The sequence below is a fragment of the Synchytrium microbalum genome (genome assembly GCF_006535985.1).
Source record: "Synchytrium microbalum strain JEL517 chromosome Unknown SmJEL517_scf0013, whole genome shotgun sequence".
Lineage (NCBI taxonomy): Eukaryota > Fungi > Chytridiomycota > Chytridiomycetes > Synchytriales > Synchytriaceae > Synchytrium > Synchytrium microbalum.
In genome coordinates this window covers 319,620-339,287 of record NW_022158362.1, presented here as the reverse complement: position 1 = coordinate 339,287, position 19,668 = coordinate 319,620, and the positions used below count along the sequence as shown (strand labels likewise).

Below are 19,668 nucleotides of genomic sequence, written 5' to 3'. Positions count from 1 at the left end.
ATGTAAATTATATTGCATGTATTATAATATATAATCAATGTCCTTCAAATGCTATCACAATCTCTTGTACTATTCCAGACGAATGCTCAATCTTGAGTAAACCACCTTCGACTTGATGCTCGTAGGATGTAAAGTTGACTGAGAATGGGAATGATTCACCGACACCTAATTGTATACAATCACTCAGAAGCTCCTGAGACACCATCATGTTCGTGCTCCTTGTAGTTGGCCTTGTCATATTACTGCTGCTGCTATCCGTACCAATCATGGTCCCATTGCTCGTAGACACGCTAAAATACGGTTCTGGTTCAGCACGTAGTGTGAAGCAAGTCCTAGCTTCTCCCCGATTGACCAGTTTGCACACATGGGATTTAAGAGTAGCTGGATCGATCATGATTCGATCTTCGAGTGCCTCCAAGGAAACATTCGGTGTGACTGCTTTACCAGTGACTTTGAGCAGCACTGCTACTTCCTGATTACCCGGATTCTTAACATCAGGCCATGGAGACCTAGACCCATTCGGTTGGATGTATAGACAATTGGCTTGGATAATCTCATCAAATGTTCCTGTTACTTCGGAAGCGAATCGTATCTTGACTTTTATGGGTCGGTATGATGGCACGTGTGTTGGGTTGGCGTCCACACTAAATGGTGATGATGATGGTATCTTCCAAAACACAGCTACGTCTCGGGGCCCGACGTTTTCTATTGTCAGGACACGTGTACATCCTGCTTGATCTGCGGTTGTTATAGATCTGGGCAATATAGCGTTTGTTCCGAATGGCAGCCAGTCGATGTCACTGTTGCATCTGGCTGCCAGGTGTGGGCCAGATACTATTATGGGAGAACCTACCACTGAAAGGGACATGGGGACTGTCATATTAATCCATTCCCCGATTTGTATTAGTAAGGAATCCTTGTAGTTGCCAACCAGATTGCTAAAAGGAAAATCGTTGGAGATAGGATTCTGTTCTAGGCACCCTCTTCTTGCTACAAGACTCACTTGAATGCCTGAAGTTCCAGCGTAAGTGACTCGTACGGCTCTATGACACCAGACGACGGAATGACTTTGAATGCGGCTCCTCTACCAGCCTGCAACATTTTACGAGCTTTTGCAACACTATCTCTTGTTCCTCTTGCTCGTTGTAGGTATGCTTGTCCAGCAGCTGAAGCAAATCCTGGGCCTTCCTTTGTTGAGGCCACAAGTAATCCTGGATGTTGTTCGTCTTCCGATTTATCACTTGATTCAGATGGTGTTGTATACTGGTTCACATTGATATTATATTCAGAGCGGATGGGTGATGTGTTTCGGATTGTGAGGGTACGTGATTGTGTTTCGAATAAGGTGGCATCGAAATTTACTTCTAGCTTTCGTAGAGCTTCGTCGGCAGTGTCTTGGTTATCTAAAGCGATTTCTACACATATTCCAGATACGTATGCGGAAACTTCATATTTCAATTCACGGTTTTCGGATAGGGCACCATCAACAAATCCATGCATCATGACACTTTCCGACTCTCCGGACTTGTAGAATGTGGCATTTACAGATACGTCGACCACATCATTTGGTGCAATTGTCACAACCGACGGTACAGTATTTATGTATGCAGAGTCAGACTTGAAGCTATCCCATCTTATTGTTGCAGGGAGCGGAGAGGAATTTCGTAACGTTATGGTCGTTGATGTCATTATTTCCAAAAAGCATTGGAAGTACATACTTGAGGATCCTTCGAATACTACAGATGGTGTTGTACATGTGCTAGCTAATCGTATTGATGCTCCTGCAGTTGAAACACCACATTCACTCATAAGTCGAGTTTCCAGAATTTGGGTTACGGATGCTGGAGTCGGTGGTTTGCAATCTACAGCGAATGCTACCGCTGATTGAGGGTCTAGCCACCCTTCTGATGGGCTGACGGTATAAGTGGTAGATCCATTCGGGATGAAGGCATCGAAATACATTCGTTCATCAGATTCATTTGCTAGCATCGGATACATCGTGCTGCTGGTTCCAAGAGGCATAAGACCGAAATCACATGCGACCTCTCGAAACTCGACTTGTCCAGGTGGGAATTCTACTTTAGCTCGTATTGGGATTGACAAGACTGGTCCATGTCTACCGGCAATAGAGCACAAAAGCCTTCCATGTACTGCACCAGGAAACCGTCCTACCAGCTCTATATTTATAGGCAACGATGTGCCAGCCTGTACAAACCCATTGATTTCAGGTACAACCACCCGCAACATATTCGGATCTATGTTCTCCACCTGGAATTCAAACGGTGCTTCAGACGCAGAGTCGTTAAATATACGGACATTACATTCCCACGAGTCCCCAACATATATGCACGTCGGTGGCTGTAATATGGCAGGTCGTGAATGCACGCGGAATGGTACTGCTACACCAGCACATCGTAAACCCAGTGCTACGTCCGGTCGAGATCGATCACTACGTGGCAGTATCATTTGTGCAAATCCTTCACATTCACCAAGAGCGCCAGGAGCAAACTTGCACTCAAATGTCGTTTCAGACTCGGGACGTAATATACCCTCTGTTGGAAACACATAAAACGGTGTTTCTCCGTTATTGCTTGGAGCAGCACCATGTTCCATTCTTGTAACTTCATCATGTATATGCCACTGGAAGGGTAGTTTTAATTTTGTTCGATTTGCAATAGTCACTAGTCTTGTTGTCGTAGCTCCAACATTTTGGTTTCCAAAGCAAGTAGAGTGATATCCATTCTGGTCTAATTGCGAATTCTTGACTCGGGTGCCTCGTATATCTACTATTCGAACTACAGATACCAGAGCACTTTCTACTGTTCCCGTAATCGGCAAGACAAGCACATGTCCATTATCACAAGCCAGTCTCATCAATACGAAATCCTCACGTGAAGGATGCGATCCATCTAGAGCTCCTGGCTTATACTTGACATTGACAGATCCAGATTGTCCTGCATTCAATTTAAATCGTCTCGGTGATATTTCGAATGGCCCAGTTTTAGATATGCCTCCAGCAGATTCACCAAACTCTGTATCAGCTAGCGATATGTTATCTCCTGGCCCCAAAAACACAAAGTTGCCTGATCCACCAGAATTTTCAAACTTCCATTGTCTTGTTATAGTCAGTCCAGCACGGCAAGGGCCACATGCCAAGCAGTCCGGTATAGTCAATGACGGTCTTGTCCTGCGAGCTCTTAACAGTACCGATAAAGTATATGGATTACCCTCTGAATTTACAACAAGCGATGCTTCACTATCAGCAAGTGAATCTGGATGGAATGTAACCTTGTACGATATAGACATTCCTGGAGCGACAAGACCCAATGCAATAGCAGGCGGTTGTATAGGCTCAACCACAAATAATTCGTTGCTTGAAGATAATGTTACTCTCATTCGTGCTGGATGTCTACCCACATTTCGAAACGAAACGACTTGTGAAAACGTGTTGCCCGCTTCGTATTCAGAGAACAAAATACAGTCTGGCGTCGCAGACAGATATGGATGCTGTTTTTTGGATTGAGGCCATGTTGAATTACTATCTATATCACTTAGTCCATCTGCTGATGGTGCAATCGATGGAGTCATCTCTTGTAGACGTGGGTTACGAAGGAATGGGTTGGTCGACGGTATTAATTTCCCAGTAGTAGAATTCATATGTGCTCGTGGGGCTACGGCTGCTGTTTGTCTAGCTTTTCGTCCTGGTGCAGGAGGCATGCGTCCATCAGCAGCTATTATTTCATGACTTGATAGACTAGCTTGACTTGTCTGTCTTGACGGCGAATCTTCAATATCCCTAACTTCCACAAAGGGTACGAGAGAATTCTGCTTCATAGAATCATTATCGACTTGTAGCAACGTTGGCACATCATGTATTGACAATTGCCTGAATCCTTCACCAAAAAGAGCAACACCTTCTGTCTGTCGTACCGACTCATCTTCATGAGCACGCTTCCATGCGTCTAGTATCTCTTCCTTGAGCTTCCTCAGATCTGTGACTTTGTCGTCTCTCTGTTTTACTATCTTTTCCATTCGTCCGATACTTTTTGGCTCTGGCGGTTGTATAGTTGCAGGAAGAGGTGGCGGTGCAGGGAGATCTGATTGATCTGGGTATGCTGATGCGTCTGCTTTTGATTCTTCTGTTGTGCCGTCCTGCAATGGTTCTGCAGGTGTTGGTATCTCTGTGACAGATTCCCGAAGTGGGACACCTATAACAATAAACAAAGGATCAGGTTTCTCGTAAACTTCAAGAGAAGAAATTTCAATTGCTTACTGTAACCCCGCTTCTTTGCCAATTTCTTAGCTTTGGCCAATTCGGCCTCACGAAGTCTCAAAGCTCGTTCATGCTCTGTATCCAATACTTGTTTCAACCCAGCAGCTGTCCCGAGCATAGATTGTATCAGATCTGATAATTTGAGCTCCTGAACTGATATCAAATCACTCTGTAGCAAAGGCCGATGTTCTTGTTCTTGTAATATGCTGGACTCGTCAGCATCAACCACCACTCGCTTCGTAACCGGCTTCTTGCTGCCTTTCACAGATTTGGTTGCCGTTGATGGTGGTATTGGTGTGAGCTTCTTTTTCTCTGCGACTCCCAGAGATTTCTTTGTTGATGCATTCTTGTTGGTTGTTGGAGGGAGACTTGATTTCCGTGCCAACGGACGCGGTGATGGTTCTGAAGATATGGGACGTGAGCTCTTGAGTATGCCTGGAGATTTTGGCACTGGAGTTGTCGATGGCTCCATCTCTAAGTGCGTGAAGGGAGTCAGAAAACTTGTTTCTGAAAAGCATATATATCAAAGCAGGAGGAGTGAAGGAAGTCACCGATGCGAGGAGTTTCAAGTCACGTCAGGCTGATCTCTACCAAGACAGGTGTTTATTCAACTTGTCACTAGAAGTACCAACAGCAAAATGAACTTCACGTTTCTCAGCACATACATGCAATAGAACTCTTGAACGAAGGTGTATAAGGCATAGAATCCGCATTTTTCGAAATATTTTCCATCAAGTGGTCTCTACTTCCTACTTCCGAATAGGTGTTATCAGCTCCCACACCAACATCAAACTTTGAATCTACGTCTGACGCGGATATCCTTTCAGCCCTATCGAGTTCAATTTAACCCTCCACACACGATCCTTCAACACTTCCCTACGCACATATACACGTCCCGCACCACTGGACGCTTCCTTCTAACTGGGCTGCAGCTTTTCTTTCGATCGTTTTTGTTTCGACACATGCACAACCAAGACAGAAAGACAACTGGAGAAACAACATCTATCATTATGTAACTATGTAGCTGCGTTTTTTACCTGCTGGTGTGAAGTGAATCTCAAGAATCTTGAAATGTGCTCATTTTCCTTGTCAGGTGCATTACAAGCTGCATCGAGTGGACATGCTCTCGCTTTTCAAATAAAGCTAAATTTCAAGAGGTCAGTGCTCCAAATGTGACTACATATTTTCCAGAGTAACACGAAATACAAGCCAAGTTTTGCTTTCTCTCATCTCATTCATTGTCCTCGCGATTGCGACCGCTACGATTCGCAAAATGCTTGACAATTTAATATTTTCGTGCAATCTCGCGACATCGCGAAATCGAGGACACTCTAAAAACGTTGCCGTGGTGCATCGATTGTAAGCTTGAATTCGATCGCAGCAAAACTTCAGACTCGAGTGAAGGTATTTAAAAATACACATACAACTAAAATCTATCTATAGAAATATCTTCAGCTACACTTCTTCAGAAAAATGTTGATGCAGGTGGACGATCAACAAATCAATAGGTTCTCATCACAGCTTTTCATAGAGATCCAACGATGTATTTTTTACACAGAAGCTAATTGAATTCTTTTTTAAACTTATAGTTATGATATCACCCCTCAAGCTGTCGCTCCTCATCCCTGCGGAATCAACTGTCTCGCTGCAACATCTAATCAAGTATTTTTTGTCTCTCTCTGCTCATACTTCGGGTTTGTGACAGCGTTTTGAAGCTGAACTGCAAACGCATTATTATTTAGAAATGGATATTCACTGGTGGGGAGGACGGTTTTATACGAAAATATGACTTTTTCGGCTCAATGAACGGGAAGTCGCCGTTAACTATGGCCCAGAAGAAGGAATTACATTTCGACACGATACAGAATGTGAGTTTACATTGTCGATAAGTCAGTTAGATGATTCTGACGATCAAAACCGTAGGCTGGACTCCTTTCGTCAGCTTGGGATAATGTGGAGCAAGGTATCGCGATTCCCTCTAATTCTACGACCAGGCCAAATCCTAACTGATTCCATTCCCTTAGTTAATCCTGCATCAGGTCCACTTCAAGAACCAAAAATATCGGCTGTTCATAGCATAGATGTACATTCTGATGGTGTGTGGTGTGTGACGGGTTTGGAGGTAAAGTGTAGCAATTTCAGTCAACCTATTAGATTCTAACAATACAATCAACAGCGTGGGACGATCAATTTGTGGACTGTTCGGCATGACGAAGGAAATGTAAGGCGTCGGTTTTGGAATAATAAGTCCAGCAAATTTCAAATCAACCACATTTTTAGTGCCAACATGTGTTTGATCATCACAAGAACTCCGTTTCGGCATTAAAAATTACTCAAGATCAACGAGGCTTGATAAGTGCTTCGGATAGAGTCATTGTCTTGTGGGATTTGAACACTGGCAGTATTGCTCGACAGTATGTCGGCCCAGCTTCGCCAATAGGGTCAATACAGCTTCAAGGAACGCATCATTTTATTGTGTCGTCATCAGATGGTGGATTGTTCTTATACGACCAGAGAAAAGATGCACCGGTCAAGAGAATGATTTCGCCTGATACCTCACCTTGGACCCAATCTGCCTCGTGGAGTGCTGATGGGAAACAAGTGTACAGTGGAAGGAGAAACGGATCAGGTAGTCTCAGGTGCTACTTTTGTAGATTTGCAACAGATGGACTTACCCCGTTTTCATAAAGTGGATGAATGGGATATTGGCTCAGGTCAACGTGTAAGGAATATTCGTATGCCCTCCGATTCTGGTCCTGTGAGTTCAGTTCTCGCCCTTCCTTCGGGACGACATTTGTTGAGGCGAGTGATTCTCACTATCAGGTTTCTAATCTTCAAGTCGAAATAAACACTGATTCCATTTCTAATTGTGGTGATTTAGTGCTTCACAAGACAATATTAGATTGTGGACTCTAGATCAAATACAAGAATCATCAAGTCGAGCAGCAAACGGCACAAGTACTTCCTCATCGCCGCGAGTCCCTTTCACAATTGTAAATGGCCATCATGGAGGCTTCGTGTCTAGTCTGTGTAAGCTAAGATATTTTTTGTCGAGTGCAATTTTGGAAACTCACACTTATCTGCACGTAGTGACCGATGAACACGGAAGATATTTGGTGTCTACCAGTGGGAATCGTGGCTGGACCGATTACGTGGCCAACAATTCGGCATTGTTTTATGGCATCCGACGAACGTGACTGTAAATAACCAAACACGGACCAAACATCGCTGGATCGCTGGTGTATAAATATAGTATATTAACATTTTGCAGAACTCGAACTTGCTTTTTTCGTGGCAGGAACGCGTCAAAGCGTTCGAAACCCGTCTGTGATTCTTGATGCTTGATCATCAGTGTGATGTGATGAGCGTTCTCATCTGAGTGCCTCGAGCTGGCTTATGAGCGCTTATGAGTGGTTTCTTACTCGACTCACACTTTTGGGTTCAGAGCAGCGCAGGTTAATATAGCTTTCAGATTCCGTTCCCCACCCCATCACGACTGATCGTGACTTTTGAATTAAACATATTTGCTCTGTATATCTGTTCTATATGATCTTGCTCTCTTTCATACGACAAATCATCGTCAGTTGCTGAAGTTGAAAAATGGATGAGATCAAAGCAATGCGGGCAGCTCTAGACAAGGGAGCAAATTTTTTCCGAGGTTGCCTTTTAAATCATTTAATGGATCCCTGGATCGATATCACTAACATCCGCTTTGATCTTAGATCAATTGGCCAAACATCAGGAAGAAAGTGCTCAACATCAACAAGAGGTTGTTCAGTATCAGCAACAGATACTAGAGCTAGCGGCTCGGATCAAGGACCTGGAAAATGAACATAAAGACGAGCTTCAAGATGTTAGAGCCACGTTACAAGAGCGAGAGGCTGCATTGGCACAATGTCGTAGAGACCTACTTGAATTACAGAAACAGACGTATTTATTTTAAATCTGATTTATTGTTCTAGGAATAATGTCCCTTGACTGACTGCTCTCGTTCAAATTGATTATTTCTAGTCAACCGCAAACTCTTAAACAATGCCAAGCAACAGTGTCTCGGTAATTGACCAGAATACACAGGTTTCTTTTTGGCAATAGCCCAGCCGTTGCTCATCACCTCTGATTATTGCTAATAGAATACGGGAAGTTTCTGCTAATCGTGAAATATATTGGCAGCAAATGTTTGATGACGTTAAACGTCAGATGGATGAGCAAGTCGCTGAGAATGCGAGCCTCGTGAAGTTACTGGCGTCACTGACCAATGGACCAAAGCGTAATGGATCAAAGAGATCACCAGATAAAGCTTCTGTTGATGAAAATCCACCCCTCAAGAAACGCAATCTCGACAATGGTGAGAGGGATATATTTGAGTCAAATCGATTCCAAACTAACTTGCATATACTATAGGATCTGATAAGACATCTGGCTTACTGTTGATACCGTACGGATACAGTCAAAATTCCAAGTGGTTGTCTTTTTGCCTAACTAAGATGCAACATTTTAAACTGCTAGACCACCAAGGCTAAATTTTGAACTGGGTCGACCTGCAGAGAAACCTGGTACATACACTCGAGCAGGAGCCATGAGACGTAAATCTACCTTGAAAGATGATGATTCAGAAGATGACTTGGTACCTCAAGTCAGTCAACATTCTGCCAGAACTACTGTCTCACCAGGTGAGTTGAATTGGTATGTTTCTGATGATTAATTCGCCTCATGTTTCTGTTAATATAGCTGATCGGTATGGACGTTCCAATGGCCAACAACCAGACGTTGTTGAGGGTGAGCTGACAAAGTGGCCCGAGGCCGAATATTTTTTTCTCGCACTCTTTTAACATACATTCCTTTCCATAGCTCGTGAAACCTCTGGACCACCGAGACTCAATCCATACTCGAATGAATTCGCTTCTCGTGGTCATAATGGTCAAGAGGCACCAGAATCACCATTCAAAGCACCTCAACCAAACAAGTTCTCGATGCCAAACACTGCGCGAACAAGTCTTCCTTTGCCAAAATTAACTCCTCAACTCGAACATAATGCAGCTCGTAAATTAATGGTCAAGGTCGCTCCGATCCTTGTCGTAGATAGTCCAGATGTTATCAAGGACACACCAGTTGCACCAACTCGATACACAAAGCAAACCAAAGATGTCATAAGTATAAGTAGTACACCACCTGATAAGCCGTCTCCTCCTATGAACGGTCGTCTACCCCAAATAGCAGCTAACGCCGATGCTCGAGTATCAGATGACGTGGCACGGTGTAAATCAAACGGATCTGGCAGCAACATAAAGATTCACTCAGAAATAGGATGGGATGCAGATGTAGATCGTGCTCTCAAGCCAATACAGATCACGAATGTAGAAGTAATAGATTTAGAAGAAGAAGGACGAGGAAGTGCTGATCCTGAAGACTACGACGTCGATGATGACACTATACAGAAAGTAGACAGCACTTTACAGGAATACTATGATTATAGTCCTTCACCTGTACATGAACGTGAGATTGAACGAGTAGAAAACACACTTTTAGAGGATATGCCTGTGGTCCCTCCGCCGAGACGTGAACCTAATAGAAGCAGGCAGATAGAGCAGCAGCAACCACAACAACAGCCAAAACAATCAAAGCCCAACAAGCAAAAGCAGAGAAAGTCAACGCCAACCTCACCACCACGAAGGAAGTCGGCACCAGTGACTGATAACGCTGGACGTACTTTGGAACCTGGAGAATATGCCTTCCAAGAAGTAGTGAGGAAAAAGGTTGCCCGTGAACAGATGCATGCTGTGGATTGCGAATGCTGTTCTGGGGTAAGTGTAACCAAGTGAATACATATGTTTTCTTGTCTATGGGACCAAGTTTTCGTAGAAAACTGACCTATCCTCTTTCAATTAGTACTATGAGGCTACAAAAGATATACCCCGCTTTGTAGATGGTCGACGTGTAGACCCTATAGCTCATGGTAGTCGACATCGAAGTGTATTTCCGGCCAATCCGCCAACTCCACCGTGGTTGTTCAATGCTGATTTTCCGACTTCTCAGGAGGTTGCTGAGAGGAACAAGGAAGCGAAAATCAGAAATCAAGAATGGAAGGAGCATTTGCAGGATTTGGAATATCGAAAGAATAATCCTAAAGGATGACAATGTATTTAAAGCCAGCTTTGAATATGTAATTTGACACTCTTGCTTGGAACACATGTAAAGGAAATCTATTTTGTATTCGCATCGTGTAAATTTTAATTTCATACTCATCTACTCGAGTCAGTTACACTACCCAGCTGATTTTTTTTGTCACGCACGAACAATCAAACTGTTCTGTGCCCGAATTCCCATAGATGCATAGATGCTTGGAGCCTGATCGTGAAGTGACCAATTACGTCGTGACATCGCGTTCTTCCCTTCGTTTTTGCACCTTATGAAAATCCAAACTTTCGAATCCCGACAACAAACTCTTTTTTCCGAATTCATTGACGAGAAATACCAGAAAGCCTAGAGAAGAGAAGTGCATCATGACGGGCTCTGACTTTACGAATGTGTCCATTCTTGGATCAGAGACAATCATGGTTGGACAGCACTTGACGTCGCATATTGCTCAAACAGTTGTAACAACCATTCCCGCATCATCGTACATAGTGGTCACCGATAAGAACGTGGCTCCATATCATCTCGCAACACTAACGAACGAGCTGCAAGCCGCCATCCATCAGAATGTCGCCAAGGGAAACGCCATTGCTCGAATCCTGACATACATTTTACCTCCTGGTGAAGCTGCCAAAACTCGTGAAGTGAAGGCACAGATTGAAGACTGGATGTTGGAGCAACGATGTACACGAGACTCATGTATTCTTGCGCTGGGAGGTGGTGTTATTGGTGACATGCTAGGTACACTGTTCAAACTTTTTTTTTGGCTGCGAATAGACGAGTCACACCAATTAAACAACACATTCGCTTTGTTTGTTAGGTTTTGTCGCAGCTACATTCATGCGAGGAATACCATTTGTACAAATCCCAACCACATTATTAGCTATGGTAGATTCATCTATTGGGGGAAAGACAGCTGTCGATACCCCTGCTGGAAAAAATCTCATTGGAGCCTTCCATCAACCCAAACGTATATTCATAGATGTCGACTATTTAAAAACTCTACCTCATCGAGAATTCGTCAATGGCATGGCTGAAGTCATCAAAACTGCTGCTATATGGGTCGAAGAAGACTTTGACTTGCTGGAAAATCATCCTGAAGAAGTTATGGCTTTTGCTAATACAAGCAAGTCGTCAGGTAATTGAAGCAATCTCACAGATATTCGAATCTGGAACTTTTTGTTTGTCCACAGTACATCCTCAAACCTCAAGTTTTAGTGAAAACGGATACAACACTACTGAAACGTGTCATTTTGGGCTCAGTCAAAGTGAAGGCTCATGTAGTCACAGTAGATGAAAAAGAAACAGGCCTCCGCAATCTCCTGAATTTCGGTCACTCGATTGGACACGCCATGGAAGCTATTCTTGCTCCAAATATATTACACGGTGAATGTGTCTCTATGGGTATGGTCCGAGAAGCAGAGATTGCCAGACATTTAGGCCATTTGTCTGAAGTGGCTGTCGGTCGACTGGTACGATGTTTACAGTCCTACGGCCTCCCAATATCGCTGGAAGATAAAAAGGTTCTTGAACGTGCCCCAGGAAAGCATTGCAGTGTTGATCAACTACTAGATATAATGAGAGTCGATAAAAAGAATCAAGGAGATCAAAAGCGAATCGTCATGTTGGCTGGTATTGGTAAATGCTGGGAGCCACGAGCCACGTTTATACCTGATGTAGTCATCCGAAAAATATTATCACCTGCCATACGAGTACAGCCACCTAGTATAACAGGATCAGAGCATTATAGCTTGGCTGTGCCTGGCTCAAAATCTATATCAAATCGAGCATTAGTCTTCGCTGCTCTAGGTCAAGGCACATGTCGATTACGTGGCCTGTTACATTCAGACGACGTGCAGGTCATGCTGGATGCACTACAGAAGCTAGTAGGCATTACCTATGTATGGGAGGATAATGGTGATACGCTGGTCATTCAAGGAGGTGGTGGTCAATTACGAGTACCAGACTCGGAAATATATTTAGGAAACGCTGGAACTGCATCTCGTTTCCTCACTACTGTATGTGCACTGGTTAAAACTCCAGGAAGCAATCGTGTCTCTACCATCGTCACAGGAAATGCTCGAATGAAACAACGACCTATTGGACCTTTATTTGATGCATTGACTGCAAACGGTGCTAATGTCAAGTATCTAGAATCAAAGGGTTCACTCCCACTAGAAATCACACCTGATGGCCATGGTCTGAAGGGCGGTATCATCCACTTGTCTGCTGAAATCAGCTCGCAATATGTATCGTCTATTCTCATGTCAGCTCCATACGCTGAAAACGCAGTCACACTCATATTGACGGGTAATGCTGTTGTATCTCAACCTTATATCGATATGACGACAGCCATGATGGAATCCTTTGGTATCAAAGTCACCCGAGATCCATCCAACAAGAATGTATATTATATTCCTAAAGGAGTCTACAAAAACCCATCCGACTATTTAGTTGAAGCTGATGCCTCATCCGCCACTTACCCTCTCGCTTTTGCTGCTATAACTGGTGTAACTGTAACAGTGACGAACATGGGATCGCAGTCACTGCAGGGTGATTCAGAATTTGCCACTAAGGTAAATATTATACGGTCGACGAAAGCGCTTTTTTGCTCACACGCTCTATTAATATTTTAAGGTTTTGGGAGCCATGGGTTGTCATGTCAAGCAAACAGCCTCATCAACAACAGTGAAAGGCCCTACAACACTGTCGCCCATTCCATCTATCGATATGGAGTCTATGACTGATGCGTTTTTGACAGCTAGTGTCTTGGCCGGTGTAGCAGCACCACATTACGGCTCGAACGTTACTCGTATAACTGGTATAGCCAATCAACGAGTCAAGGAATGTAATCGTATAGCCGCCATGGTTGAACAACTTGCCGAATTCGGTGTCGATGCATCAGAATTACCAGATGGTATAGAAATCCATGGCAAGGATCGAACACTACTACATGCACCTAAATCAGGAGTTAAATGCTATGATGATCATCGTATTGCCATGAGTTTTAGTGTCTTGGCATGTGCACTCAACCCAACGCATCAAAGTGTCATAAAAGAAAAGAAGTGTGTTGAAAAGACTTACCCTACATGGTGGGATACTCTTGAAAATATCATGAAAGTACCACTGGTTGGTATTGACATGCACGAAGCTACCGAATCATCTACTCCCGCATTGGCCAAAGTACAAGCAAATGGTCTGACAAATGGTACTTCCCATAATTACCTTCAACATGCCACAACAGTCATAATTGGTATGCGAGGAGCTGGAAAGACACATCTAGGTCGCTCTTTAGCTGCATCATTACAACGACGTTTTATCGATATGGACGATTACCTGGAATCGGCTTTAGGTACCACCATTCCTCAATTAATAGCAGACAAAGGATGGACTGAATTCAGACAACAGGAAACCAAATTCTTGGCCCAAGTTCTTGAAGAACAGCCTACAGGATTGGTTATTGCATGTGGCGGTGGTATAGTTGAAACACCAGCTGCTCGAGAAACGCTCAAGAAATGGAGTGGAGCTGGTCAAGCAGTCAATCACCGACGAGGGCATGTCATACACGTAAAACGAGATATGAGTGACGTAGTTGCGTATCTCAATATTGACAAGACTCGACCAATGATTGGTGAAGATATGATGGTAGTGTGGGATCGTCGTAAAGGATGGTATGATGAATGTTCAAGTGCTGAATTCGTCATTGTGAAGCATCCTATAGTACCGTCGTCATCTGGCAGCATGGAAGTTGATTCTGATGACTCGTATTGGACAAAGGTAGAACGTGACTTGACTCGAGTCGTCCGATTTATCACATCAACACCAACACACCCTACTTCCACCACCTCCTTCTTCGTTGCCTTGACATGTGGTAATGTACGAGATGTCGCTGATCGAATCGACCGTATAACAGAAGGTTCCGATGCCGTTGAATTACGAGTAGATTTGCTGAAATCCACTGATGTCGAATATGTGGCCGAGCAAGTAGCATTACTTCGACGTATGACTGAATTACCCATCATCTTCACTGTACGAACCAAAACGCAAAATGGTGCCTTTCCCAATGATAAAGCTGAAGACATGTTTGATTTATTGAATCGAGCAGTCAAATGGGGATGTGAATATATAGATCTAGAAGTAGAAGATATGCAACAGCCGGCTCGTAAACGCATGACTGAACGATTGATTGCCAACAAGGGACCAGCTCATATTATTGCTTCCTACCATGATGTTACCGGAACAGCTACTTGGGAAGATTTGACTGCCGTGACAGGATATGGATCTGGCCTAGGAACTACTTCAAGCAGCCGTAATAAAAAAGCTGGTGTCTCTATGCGAGACAAGTATATTGAATTGCATCCATACGGAGATATAGTGAAACTAGTGGGCACAGCCCATGATATGGAAGACAACTATAGTTTGCAACGATTTTTAAACCGTATTGTAACATCATTGGGGCTTCGACCATCCAAACCCATAATAGCCATAAATATGAGAAAAGTTGGGCAATTATCACGAGTCCTTAACGAATATTTGACACCGGTCACTCATTCAGCATTGGCAGTTGCTGCTGCACCAGGTCAACTGACGATCACAGAACTAAATCAAGCTCGATCGTTATTGGGATTATTGGATGCTAAAAAATATTACCTGTTTGGAGCTCCGATAAAGCAATCCATGTCACCCACCATTCATAATACAGGCTTCCATACTCTTGGTCTGCCGCATAAATATGAACTCTCTGAAAGTCCGGATTGGAGACATGTACAGACTATAGTCACTGAAGGATTGGCCAATGGTACTTTTGGTGGTGCTAGTGTCACAATACCGCTGAAAGAAGATGTAGTCAAACATGGTATCGTGCAACGTACTACGGCAGCAGCTCAAAGCATTGGAGCAGTCAACACTCTTATGGTTGAAACAACAAGTGATGGCAGCAAGATTGTAGTAGGTGATAACACAGATTGGATTGGTATCAAGAGAGCACTCCAAGCCCGTATGCCATCGTTACTACCAAATCAACCTATAATCGGAGTCGTGGTTGGAGCAGGAGGAACAGCTAGAGCTGCATGTTTTGCCCTGAAATCCATGAATGTGACTGAATTGCGACTATGGAATCGAACTGGTGCACGAGCACAAGATTTAGCCTCTGCATTTGGTGGACGTGCTATGCAACAATTAGACTGGTGTCTTGCTCCATATAACAATAGTAGTGTTAATGCTCCACCACCATTGTACCTTGTCGTAGGAACGATCCCTGCACCTGCGCAATCCCAACTCCCATTCAACGATATGTATAATAGTGCTGCTGCCGGATGTACTGGAGTTGTAGTAGAGATGGCATATCGACCTCGTGATACCCCATTGTTGAGTCAAGCAAGCAGGAATTTTGTGACTTGTGAAGGGATTGAAGTGTTGATTGAACAAGGGCTGGAGCAATTCGAGAGGTGGACTGAACGTCATGCGCCACGTGCTGCTATTACTGCTGAAGTTATGGCACGATACTAAAGGATCACAAAAACATGAATGAAATGTAATTGTTTTGGGACGAAAAAATATATAAAGTTTATCATAGTGAATTTCTTGGAAATTGGAACTTTTGTAACTTTCATTGACGGGAGTGAACGACGTGATCTGTCGCGTTGGGCGTTTGGTGCTGCTCACATCCTCTTGCCTGAATCACCTTTTTTTTTCCAGAATTTTTTTTCGGCAGAGCTCTGCAGAGATGGAAGCTGAAGCCTTGAAACCGCCGCATCAGTTATCGCTGGTATGTATTTACATATTTTCAAGCCTGAATCTTGAAGCTACCGTCGAAGCTTGAAGAGGTTTGGTCTAGTGCTAAAACAAAATCGACCAACCTGCCTCAATAGGATTTGAAGAGAAAGCAACATCCTGATACACGTATGTACAGTTCTAAAATGAATTTCAACTAGATTGTCCGCTCACAATCTCCTCCTTTCATATTAGAATCCATGCCAACAACACCTCCATCAGACGACTTTGAACATCAAACTGAAGACGATTCTGACGATCAACCAAAATCAAAGAGACCTCGTCTTATAGAACCAGAAACACCACCCCAGACTCCACGAGAAGAATTTCGATGCAATGTTATGGGCTGCAACAAGGTCTTTGAGAAACGTAGTAAACTGAACCAGCATGAAAAGACACATTCTGATGAGGTAAAAAACAGCATGATTTCGTATGTCACAATGAGTTTCTTACACGTTCATTTTAGCGGCCTCATGTGTGTCCACACCCAGGATGTGGTAAAGCGTTTCGACGTGCAGATCATCTTCGAGCTCATACACCAGCACATGCTACAGAAGTAGAACTTCAAAAGCCATTCGTGTGTACATATACAGACTGTGAATCTAGGTTTCGATTGAAGCATCAGTTGACTCGTCATGAAGCTACCCATCAAACTCCAAAACCGTTTCATGTGAGTGTGGTCTCGTGCGGAATTCTCATGCAACGTTTTTTTGACCATTTCCTTTGGGAAAAAATATAGTGTACCGTTGATGGCTGTGAAGAAGCATTTGCAAAACGAGAGCAATTACGAAGACATGTCGCTGCTCACTCTGGTCAAAAGCCATTTGTATGTACATTTGAAGGGTGTGCAAAGTCGTTCGAGTCCAATTATAAGTTGAGTAGACATGTGCGAAGTCATGGTGAGTGCCGTGTGTATGAGGCTGTAAATTCAACCTGAAAAGGATCTTGACGTTCCAGCCATAAGTTTTTTGCTCATTCTTACCTTCTTTACCCTGTAAAACAGCATCCAAGGCATATCTCTGTGATCAATGTGATGAAATATTTGATAAATGGTCCCTGTTACAAAAACACGTCAACCATAACCACGTCATCAAATGTGAAATCTGTGTCAAGACATTTACGAGACAAGATGCTCTAGTCAAACATTACGATACCCATGATCCGTCTCGTGATATGCAACCATGTACTTGGCCGGGTTGTGCTCGTGTCTTTACCACAGTATGTGTCTCTGACTTCTGATGTTGCTATTTTTCATGATCTTAACATCCATTTTTTGCGACAGGAAAAAACACTTCAAGTCCACATAAAGACTACCCATGAACAAGAACGATCATTCAAATGTACTTTACCAGACTGTGGCGCTGCATTCACCTCCAAAGTTGTGTTAGATCGACACTTGGCTGCTCATAATCGACCAGAATCTGTAAGTTCAGGATTCCACTTTTTGCATTATAGTCTGAAATCTCAAATTTTTCGCTGAATTGTAGAATGTTTCGAAGAGGATATTAGCATCTAGACCCAAACTCTCTGCGGCAGAAACTATCACTGGTGCTCGAAGAAAGCCAGATGTACCGAGACCTGAATCAGGACCGTCACAGCCGTCATCATATTCTGCTTTTGTTGGACTAGGTGAAGCTGAAATGGGGCAAGGATACGGAGCTGATTATGAAGAAATGATGGGTGATGAAGCAGAGGATGTAGAAGAGTGTCACTATCACGGTGGGCATTGTGATGATGAAGAAGAGGAAGAAATTGACGAGGTTGGCCATTATGGTGACGAGTTTGAAGATTAATTTCCAAAAATAGAACTAAAGAATGGCTAGATGATACGTTATAGATAGAGAACCTCCTTGTGTATATTAAATATGATATATATACAAACACCAAAAATATAGCGTGTCGATGGATCATGATGGCGACGCGACCGACAAATACCACGAGTTTGTCTTGAACGCATTATGTCGCTGCTGTCTAAAGTGGTGACTGCTTTTGAGAAGGTAGCACCACTAAGCCTTGCGGAAACATCTTGGGACAATGTTGGCACGATTTTAGAGGCTCCAATTCCTCGCGTAGCGAATTCTATATTTCTGACAATTGATTTCACAAGCTCTGTCGTGGAAGAAGCTCTTGCCAACTCTGCAACGGGAGTCATTGTCTCTTATCATCCACCAATATTTCGATCAGGTATTTTATTGGTGTCGCATTGTGATGTCTTGGCTGTTAAATTCACGAAATCTGGTTTGAGCTTTAAACATTGACAGTCTGCTTAACTCGAATTTTCTGAACGCCACGGATTAGTCAAAAAGCTCACTCTGAATGATCCAAAGCTGGCATTGGTACGGAAACGGCATGAGATCTTTGCATCGCTGTGTTGCAAGGTCCTTGTTACCATTGAACCTTCAAGAACTCGCTCTGACCTTGTTTTCCTCTCAAGGTACTGAAATGCGCTGCTCTAGGAGTATCTATATATAGTCCACATACAGCTCTGGACAATGTGCCCAACGGAATAAACGATTGGCTTGCAAGAGGATGTGGACGAGGAAGTGTGAAGGTCATTACACCTTCTAAATTGCCACCTCCTGGATTTGAAGATGCCGGAAGTGGGAGGATCGTAACGCTAGATGAGCCAGTGCCATTGTCGACCTTGGTAGCTAGAGTGAAGGCGTTTTTGAAACTGAGGCATTGTAGGTTTTTGCTTTGAACAGTTGTTCTAGACAATTTCAGACGGTGAAACCTATCTTACATAGTAAGACTTGCTAATGCTCATCATGGAGACGACTTGGTATCGAGTATCGCTATATGTGCAGGTGCTGGACATTCAGTATTGAGTGGAGTTAAGGCTGATGTGTTCCTATCAGGCATGATTTTGCAGTACTTTTTTTCTCCCTAAATAAATGCAAGCTCATATCTAGATCACTCTTCCCACAATAGGCGAATTCAGTCATCACGATGTTTTGGCTGCAATCGAACACAAGACTTCCGTCATTCTTTGCGAGCATTCAAATTCAGGTATGGTGGTCTGCTTGCGACATTGATATAAACATGAATTGACTATGCATCAATAGAACGTGGATATCTCACCGAAGTCCTTAAAAGCGAACTGGAGAAACAAATACCGGATTGTGTTGTTATTGTAAGCAAGTTAGACAAGGACCCAATAGAAATGGTCTAGTCGCATCGCAAGCAAAGCCGATTGTCTGAAGACTTTGTTTATGTGTGAAGGTCATATTCGGCTACATTGCAAAGGAGTGTAACTAGAAATGTTTGCATTACCCTCTGAATTTTGTAACCGGGCTTGGGACCGGCGTTGGCCCATTAAAATGTTGCCATGAGTGCTGATAGCTTACGAATATCTCTAGTGGTAGCTCGGGTACGACGACCCGTGGTAGCTACTACCATTGGAATCAGATTATTCGGCTTACATACTCACCAAACAGCATTCAGCTTACATACTTACGATACTCACTACACCACCACTGGGCGTTAGTTAC

The 19,668-nt window shown here is 43.4% G+C and overlaps 5 protein-coding genes across 5 annotated transcripts; 4 read left to right on the top strand and 1 right to left on the bottom strand.

Moving 5' to 3' along the window:
• Positions 1-34: 34 nt before the first annotated feature.
• On the bottom strand, positions 35-4,745 carry SmJEL517_g02885 (uncharacterized protein; the record flags this gene model as incomplete). The annotated part of the gene is made up of 3 exons (XM_031168813.1): positions 35-938; positions 1,004-4,208; positions 4,274-4,745. The coding sequence occupies 3 exons, from the start codon at positions 4,743-4,745 to the stop codon at positions 35-37; spliced, it is 4,581 nt and encodes a 1,526-aa protein (XP_031025186.1).
• Positions 4,746-5,746: 1,001 nt separating this feature from the next.
• Positions 5,747-7,470, top strand: SmJEL517_g02884 (uncharacterized protein; the record flags this gene model as incomplete). The annotated part of the gene is made up of 10 exons (XM_031168812.1): positions 5,747-5,781; positions 5,863-5,935; positions 6,016-6,141; positions 6,197-6,236; positions 6,298-6,395; positions 6,450-6,494; positions 6,554-6,902; positions 6,964-7,096; positions 7,155-7,303; positions 7,364-7,470. 10 exons carry the CDS (start codon positions 5,747-5,749, stop codon positions 7,468-7,470), a joined length of 1,155 nt encoding a protein of 384 aa, XP_031025187.1.
• A 3,303-nt stretch (positions 7,471-10,773) lies between these two features.
• On the top strand, positions 10,774-15,913 carry SmJEL517_g02883 (uncharacterized protein; the record flags this gene model as incomplete). The annotated part of the gene is made up of 4 exons (XM_031168811.1): positions 10,774-11,146; positions 11,226-11,543; positions 11,624-12,981; positions 13,043-15,913. 4 exons carry the CDS (start codon positions 10,774-10,776, stop codon positions 15,911-15,913), a joined length of 4,920 nt encoding a protein of 1,639 aa, XP_031025184.1.
• A 217-nt stretch (positions 15,914-16,130) lies between these two features.
• On the top strand, positions 16,131-17,970 carry SmJEL517_g02882 (uncharacterized protein; the record flags this gene model as incomplete). Its single annotated transcript, XM_031168810.1, has 8 exons — positions 16,131-16,172; positions 16,276-16,306; positions 16,373-16,587; positions 16,644-16,847; positions 16,917-17,076; positions 17,181-17,395; positions 17,460-17,600; positions 17,665-17,970. 8 exons carry the CDS (start codon positions 16,131-16,133, stop codon positions 17,968-17,970), a joined length of 1,314 nt encoding a protein of 437 aa, XP_031025185.1.
• A 165-nt stretch (positions 17,971-18,135) lies between these two features.
• Positions 18,136-19,067, top strand: SmJEL517_g02881 (uncharacterized protein; the record flags this gene model as incomplete). Its single annotated transcript, XM_031168809.1, has 4 exons — positions 18,136-18,415; positions 18,476-18,513; positions 18,612-18,861; positions 18,925-19,067. The coding sequence occupies 4 exons, from the start codon at positions 18,136-18,138 to the stop codon at positions 19,065-19,067; spliced, it is 711 nt and encodes a 236-aa protein (XP_031025182.1).
• Between the last annotated feature and the right edge of the window lie 601 nt (positions 19,068-19,668).